Below are 7,853 nucleotides of genomic sequence, written 5' to 3'. Positions count from 1 at the left end.
TCATCGATTTTATCCTCCTCAGATTTGGAACAAAGGGAATTATGCAGTTTACCGAGTGCGAAGGCGATAGCCCGGCGCACAGGTAAACAACATCAGCCTTGACGAGATTGCAACGAAGTGACATCACGCTTTACACTCTTGCAGCGGAAATACTCGCTCGAGTGTAGAGAAAATTTGGATGGTGGAAGAGATGGGCCGAGCAAGGGAGTAACGTACTATTTGCTCCCCTCTCCCGTTATTTAGGAACCAGAAAAGTAGGGAAAACCCCCTCACGGCATGCTAGGTCAGCATCCGTCACCGCGAACGGAGTCACTTGCGGTGAGTCACCAGCCATTAGCCGGAGTGCTTCTTCAGCACCTAGCTCTCCTAGCAGCATCCAGCGGACTTCCCTCAGGTCAACCACGTCTCGTTTATTCCGAATAATCGACCGAAGTGACCTATTCTACAGCAGTAATAATTAATTGTGTGATAATTCGAGTGGGAAAGTGAACACTAAGTGAAAAGTGATAACAGTGCACGTGATATAGGCCCTTCTAGGAGGGAGGCGTCTATACGCAGTGCACGTGCACATAGTGTGCACTCACATTTCACTCATTCCGAGACCAAAAATCACACTTTTCCTCTGAAAAGTCACTCCTTGTTGCAAGCGAAGCGAATGAGAGAAGAAATCCAGTGGATTTTATTCGGAATAGAATTATTCGATCGGATGGCACGAGTCCCTACGGTCACGTGCTAAATGGGGTTAAGTCGTATGTTCCTTTCGGGGAATACATGGTTGCGAAGTTATCACAGGCACCGGATCTCCGCCACCAACAGTGAGTACGAAAGTTGCAATAGCTTACGAATATTCTTACTGACGACAACTAACTTCTATGAATCGAGACTCTCTACCGGTGAACGCGTGTTCCGGACATTATCACGAAAATTAAATAGTTATCGGAGACGCCAAGACGAAACTACGCACACTTTGTGATCTCCCCGTGGAAATTAGCACCTACCAATCGCTCCTTCAACGCTAGGGTGAAGTGGAAGCGACCATGGGTGACGATCCTTCGAAAATGGACATCAAGAAGAGCGGGAAAAGGAACAAGAAGGAGACAGACCCGGCAGAGGCACAGCCACGTGATCCCCTCCGAGTGACTGATCCTTCGGTAGCCTCTGGTTCAACTACGAACCCGCTTTTGGGCCCTGACGCAATAACGTCTGCTCCAGACGCAGAGGAGGCGAGACCCTAGTGGAGGAAAAGGCCCGAAGGGAAGCGCGAGAATCGCTCCACGAGCATCAGGGGACCCAGAGAGTTCCCGAACAAACCCACCTGAAGGTGCCGGGCCCCGAGAAAAACCCGTGCGAGACGCACCCCCTAGGTCGTGGGCGAAGACGTCAGTGATAAGGAATCACTGGACGTCGGTTCCCATATCTCCACATATGCCACCGACAGTGACGCTTCCTCGAGAAGCAGCATGAGCACGCGTCGAAAGGTGATCGTCGCCAACGCGGTGATACACCAGAACGCCGAAAATGGAACTCAGGGTGGAGGTCAAACTCCTCCCAGGGAGTAGCATCCTCAGCTAACGCTGGGACTAGAGGAGCAAACGCTAGGACGTCACCAGAGGCGCCAGCTCCCGGAGGGGACGCTGAAAGGCACCCCAGGGGAGCATTGAACCTGGACGACTACGCACGTGACCCGAGGTTTCTGCAGTACATCGCGAACCTGCCAGAGAATGGAGATCGCAATGCAAATGGTAGAGAGCAACGCTACCAGCAACCCCAACCACGTCAGGACGCTCCTGCTCAAGTGTACCCGAGGAATCCTCGCCGAGAGCATCGGGATGATGAGCCTGACCCTCCACGAGAAGAGCTAGACGATTATCTCCTGGATGAGGAGGTTCTCCAGGGAAATGGCAAACCACTTTCGGCCGCAGCCACGTTTTATGCTATGCGCAAGTGGGACCTGAGCTTCAAAGGGCTCAAAGGCGAAGACGTTGAGGACTTCATCAGTCGGATTGAGGAGGGACTCAACATGCTCCCCATCTTGGAGCAGAACTTGATCAATGGGCTGCCGTTCTGCTTCGCGGGTCCGGCGGTTATCTGGTACCGTGAGAAATTCAAGTACTTCAGGATTTGGCCGATGGTACGCCAGTCCCTACGTGTCCGCTTCGCCAGCCCCAACTACCAGAGAGAGATCTCCGAGCGCACTTGGGGAGAGCACGAGAGCATCGTAGAGTACTTTGGCTGCATGAACGGCCTCTTCTCTCGGACGGAGCCTACGTGGTCTGAGCGGGAACAGATCCAGAATGCTCACGAGAACATGCTGCCTCAGTACAGCAGCGTGATTCCCCTATATGAGAAAATGATTATGGCCCAGCTCGAGATGGCGGCCCTACGTCACGAGAGGTTGCTGGAAGGAGCCAGTCGCAGAAGACCTCCACCGAGACTCGAGGAGTCGATGTGCTCTAGCTACGCCTACAAGAGCAGGTCGACGGGACGAGACAGAAATACGTTCTCGAGTCGGAGAGTCAGCTTCAGGACCCTCAACCTCTACGATGACGGGGACGAGGCTGTAGAGGACCCTAGGGACGACACCCAGCCAGAGGATAGCACTTCTGACGCTGAGACATGCCTGGCCGCAGCTAGAGCCTTTCGCCCGAGGTCAAGTACTCGAGGCAGAGGTTCAGGAGCTCCCCCTCAGGGATCTCGTTCATATGATCGCTTACGAGGATCAGGTCCATGAGTAGTGAGGGAAAAGTTTGAACCAGCTCCTGCTAGAGCATTACGAGCGGAACCCTTCCAAGAGCTACCCACTCAGGTCATCGAACAACTGGAGGAGGAAGAAGAGGCAGAAGACCCCTTCTACGGATTACAGGTAGGAGAACTCTTCTGCTGGAACTGCAAGAAAAATGGACATCGTCATCGAGCCTGTCCAGAGCCAAGGAGAACTTTCTGCTACAAATGTGGATTCTCCGGCTCCACATCGAAGACATGTCCACACTGCACCGCGGAAAACGCCCAGTGAAATCTGTCCCACCGGTCAGAGTTTCCCCCGGACAGAAAAAACCGGTGTTGGAGCCAGTGACGACCAAGCGCGCTCACTGCGCCCTTTGCGAAATTGAGAGTCGAAGGCCTACGAGTGAAAGTTTCCTAAAGAGCTCTGTTCCTGCACCCTTTGTGCCCTTCTCGACAGAGAACGAGCTATCGGAGATGCAGGAAATATAGCAGCTTGGAACTAACTCAGAGGATTTAATAGCAGCAGAGACTATCAACCCCGAGGAGGAGCCTGATATCCTCTTAGGAGCTACGAAGGATATGAATGCTGTCCCTTTCTACGTGGATGTTCAGATATGTGGAGAGACAGTACGGGCTCTGATCGACTCAGGAACAACGTCCACGTTTGTGGGAGCCGCAGTCATCGAAATACTCCACGAGGCGAGAGTACCTCTTGAAAAGGTACCCCTTCGTCGAATAATTTTCGGTGCTAAACAAACGAAGTACGTCGACAAGATTGTCCATTTTAAAGGAAGGTTGAATGGCCAGGAAAAGGAATGTTCTGCGTACTTGCTTCCATCATTGACGGAGGATTTAGTGCTTGGCATGAACTTCCTAGGTCGTGCACACATCGTAGTAGATTTCTTCGGCGAGTCCTGGTGGTACCAAGAGCACCCCGAAGAGACCTACGTCTTCGCACCAATCGTCAATAACAGCCGAATCATCATGTGCAGTGGATTGAGAGTGTTGGAGGACAATGAGACTCAACGTCTTCAGGATCTGCTGGATAGGACGATCCCTCCACCACCCACTGGCACTTTTGGAGTCACTCCCCTCACTTCACATTACATTGACGTCGGAGAGAGTGCACCCATGAGGCAAAAGCCTTATCATGTGACACCAAAACTCCGTGACGCAATGTGGAAGGAGATGGACACCATGTTGGAAGCAGGGATCATTAAACCGTCCAAAAGCGACTGGTCCAGCCCTGTTGTGATGGTGAAGAAGCCAAATGGGAAGTATCGTTTCTACATCGACTTCAGGAAGGTGAATGCAGTCACAAAGCGAGATGCTTAACCCATCTCCAACATGACTGGCATCCTAGATGAGCTGAGGAAAGCTCAGTACATCACCACCCTCGATCTGAGCCAAGCATATTTTCAAATTGAGCTTGACGAGACATCAAGGGAGATCACCACCTTCGTAGTACCAGGTAGTGGGCTGTTCCAGTTTAAGAGCATGCCATATGGCCTTACGAATGCACCTGCAATATTCCAGCGACTATTGGACAAGATTGTTGGTATTTCTCTACACCCCAGTGTGTACGTATACCTGGATGACATTATCATCATCTCCAGGACCTTTGACGAGTACCTGAGTATGCTCGAGGAGGTCCTGCGAAGACTGAAGGATGCACAACTCGTAATCAACCGGGAGAAAAGCGAGTTTTGTTGCTCCCAGGTGAAGTATCTCGGATTTCTGGTGAACAGTGCGGGATTGCAGATCGATCCCGAAAAGGTCGAAGCGGTCTTGCAATACCCTGTACCCCAGAATCTCAAGCAATTGCGCCGTTTTCTAGGAATGGCTTCATGGTACCGTCGTTTCATCCCAGGTTTTGCAACTGTCGCCGAACCTCTGACGAGATTAATGAAGAAAAGCCAAGCTTGGGAATGGATGGAGGAGCAGGCCAGAGCTCTGGACACTTTGAAAAGACATCTCACCTCATCCCCGACGTCCGCCTGCCCAGACTTCTCCCAGCCATTCACCCTCCAAACAGACGTAAGCAGCGTACCTATAGGGGCAGTGCTCACCCACGAAATTGATGGGGAAGAGCGTGTCATAGCCTACGCTAGCCGTGCTCTAACAGAGACTGACAAATGTTATACGGTAACAGAACAGGAATGTTTGGCTGAGATTTGGGCCATCGAAAAGTTCCACTGTTACTTGGAGGTCATAGTAGTAGACCATAGTAGTCTCCGATGGCTACACAACCTGAGGAATCCAACTGGTCGTCTCGCCAGATGGGCGTTGAGCCTGTTGGAGTACGACTACCAGATCATCCATATTAAAGGAGCGTTGCACCACGTCCTAGATGCTCTATCAAGAGCACCAGAGGGCTTAATTGCCCCTGATGAGGGCACGATACAACGGATGCAAGAGACAACCGATAAATGGTACACTCGTCGGTTTCGAGATGTTCAGCATGCTCCCGATAGGTTCCCCGATTGGAAAATCGAGGGAGAGCTGCTGTACACCCACCGACAGAGAGCAGTTAGATGTGTAAGATGTGGACGCCTAGAAGCTAGTGCTCCCGAAGGAGCTCCGAACTATTGCAGTTCGTGAAGCTCATGATGCACCGCAAGCTGGCCATCTTGGAGTTGACAAGACATATTGTCGTGTCTCTCTCAAGTACTATTGGCCCACCATGCTCAAAGAAATCGTGACCTTCATCGCACACTGCGACACTTGCCAACGCGGTAAGGTGAAGCAAAGAGCTCCTGCAGGGTTGATGGGACGTCGGGTCATCGCTGAACTCTGGACGACCATCGCCGCAGACATCATGGATCTAATTACCCCTAGTAAATCTGGATCGAAATACATTTTCGTGGTTCAGGATCTGTTCACAAAGTGGATAGAGGTTTTTCCCCTACGAAGTACAACGGGCAGAAGGATCAGGGAAGTCATCGAACGTGACGTGATCAACAGATGGGGAACACTATGCTTATTCTACTCAGACAACGGCCTGGAATTTGTCAATAAGGACATAAAGGCCCTAGCGAAGGAAATAGGAATGACCCTCCAGAATACTCCACCCTATCACCCCCAGGGTAATCCAGTGGAAAGGGTCAACAGAGTGCTGAAGATGATGCTGAGAGCCTTTACGGATGATGATCACCGCGAGTGGGATCGTCATCTCCACGAGTTTTGCTTTGCCTACAACACCGCAGTTCACAGCTCTCTAAAAGCATCTTCAGCCTTCGCAAATTTTGGGAGAGAACCTACAATTTCAGCATCACTGAGACGAGAATTAGAGGGAGAAGTAACGCCCATCCCATGCGACCCCCAGGAATGGGTTGAGCGTATGAAGAGATTGGAAACGCTACGAAAAGTCATCAAACATGCCCTGAGGAAAGCCCAAGACCGGCAGGCCCACTACTACAATCTACGACATCGAAGCAGTGAATTCGAGATTGGGGAGTTAGTGCTCCGAAGGACGCACACTCTTTCGAATGCAGCCAAGAGGTGCTCAGCAGCTCTCGCAAAGCCATTCGATGGTCCGTATGTGATCGATAAGAAATTATCGAGCACGCGATATGAGCTAGTAGATCTGGCTGGACGGAAAAAGGGAGTTTCGTCGATTCAAGACATGAAACCCTACACTCCCCCTCTGGAGGAAGATTAATGACCTCCAAAGAAACTCCTACACCCTGTTCCTCTAACCTACCTCTTCTTCACCCCCAATATTTAATCACAACTCGTTCACCATTTTTTTCAACTATTCTGAAATAGATTGTAGGGTGATAAGAAGTTGCATAGGGAGGCGCCGAAGGAGACAAAGAAGAAGAGAGGGGTGAAGGACAAGAGAAAGGACACTGGGGTAGTAGGAGTGAAGACCCAGCCAGTCCTGTTGGAGGATCCCAGGCAGATCCCCGAGCATCCGCCAAGTCAACTCCTCGAGGATGACCCTGAACCCCAAATAGTCATGGTTGTTCAAGGAGATGCGACAGAGAAGTTAGCACTCTTGGACACCGACGAAACTCAGGGGTCTACCCACAAAATCATTCCAGATCCCCTCGAGATCATGGAGACTGACGCATCAATACCTGGTCACCTGGATAACCTGGAGATGTCTTCAGGTGAGCAGGACAAGCCTAGCCCCCTGATGATACCTGCAATCACTCCAGTGGCCCCAGAAACCCGAAAAGGAGATGAGAGTAGCTCTCAGGGGCGAAACCAAATTCTGGAGAAGGAAAGTGGAAAAGTCCCAGCAGACGAACAGCCGTCTAGCCCCATGGAGATCCAGGAAGAGGACAAAGGGATAGCTACAGGTGAGCAGGTCACACCTAGCCCCGTGTCAGCCCCATCCATAGTCCCAGGTAAACGGAGTGAAGCCAGCTCCCTGGACAACCCCAACCATGAGCAAGCTGGTGAGAAAGACTTGACGTCTGGTGAGCAAACATCATCTAGCTCCTAGTACTCCTCCGCGGAGACCGTCCAGGATACCACTCCCAGTGACCTTCAACCCCGAGACCAAGCCACAAGTTCCCCACGTCCAAGGAACGGACACATCATGACGTCCAGGAGGTCTCCATCAAAGCAGCCCCAGGAGCTGGACTCCTCTGTGTGGCGCAAGTTGGAGGCCTACAAGGACTCACTGTGGAGGCTTGACAGGAAGCTGCCAGGACTCATACAAGCTCTGAAAGGCACCTTGCGCCTAGCTACCGGAAGGACTAGAGTGCCTCAATTCCCAGAGCCTAGCACCAGTAGCAGCTCGAGCAGCAGTAGAGGTGAAGACAGCTCCTCCGACAACTCCACACCATCACGCTCATCCAGGCGAGATTAGGAGAGCTCAAAAGACTTCCGGGTGGAGAAGTTGGAGTCTGAGCGTTAAGCTAACGCCCAGGTAGCTGAAGCCCAGCCCATTAATAAGGGAGAAGAGACCCCAACGACAGAAGTCGCCTCATCTCAACCGGCTCAGCACCTCCGAGATGTTCGGCGACCAAAGCAGCCAGAGGGACGACCAGAAGTCCAGGCCTCAATCCCTCTTAACCGCCTACACACCATGAAGTTGAGTGAGTTCAAGCCCCCGAACTCCTCGACCCCAGAAGTCGACTCAAACTCCGATCTCCTCCTGATGAACGTGACGGAGG

At 51.8% G+C, this 7,853-nt stretch overlaps 1 protein-coding gene across 1 annotated transcript; it reads left to right on the top strand.

Moving 5' to 3' along the window:
- Positions 1 to 4,071: 4,071 nt before the first annotated feature.
- On the top strand, positions 4,072 to 7,177 carry LOC107042140. The gene is made up of 3 exons (XM_015263042.1): positions 4,072 to 5,262; positions 5,597 to 6,304; positions 6,500 to 7,177. Exons 1-3 carry the CDS (start codon positions 4,072 to 4,074, stop codon positions 7,175 to 7,177), a joined length of 2,577 nt encoding a protein of 858 aa, XP_015118528.1.
- The last annotated feature ends 676 nt before the right edge of the window (positions 7,178 to 7,853 follow it).

Source organism: Diachasma alloeum, unplaced genomic scaffold (assembly GCF_001412515.2).
Source record: "Diachasma alloeum isolate Michigan unplaced genomic scaffold, Dall2.0 Dall_scaffold_00423, whole genome shotgun sequence".
Taxonomy (NCBI): Eukaryota; Metazoa; Arthropoda; class Insecta; order Hymenoptera; family Braconidae; genus Diachasma; species Diachasma alloeum.
This window is presented reverse-complemented; position numbering and strand designations above follow the sequence as displayed.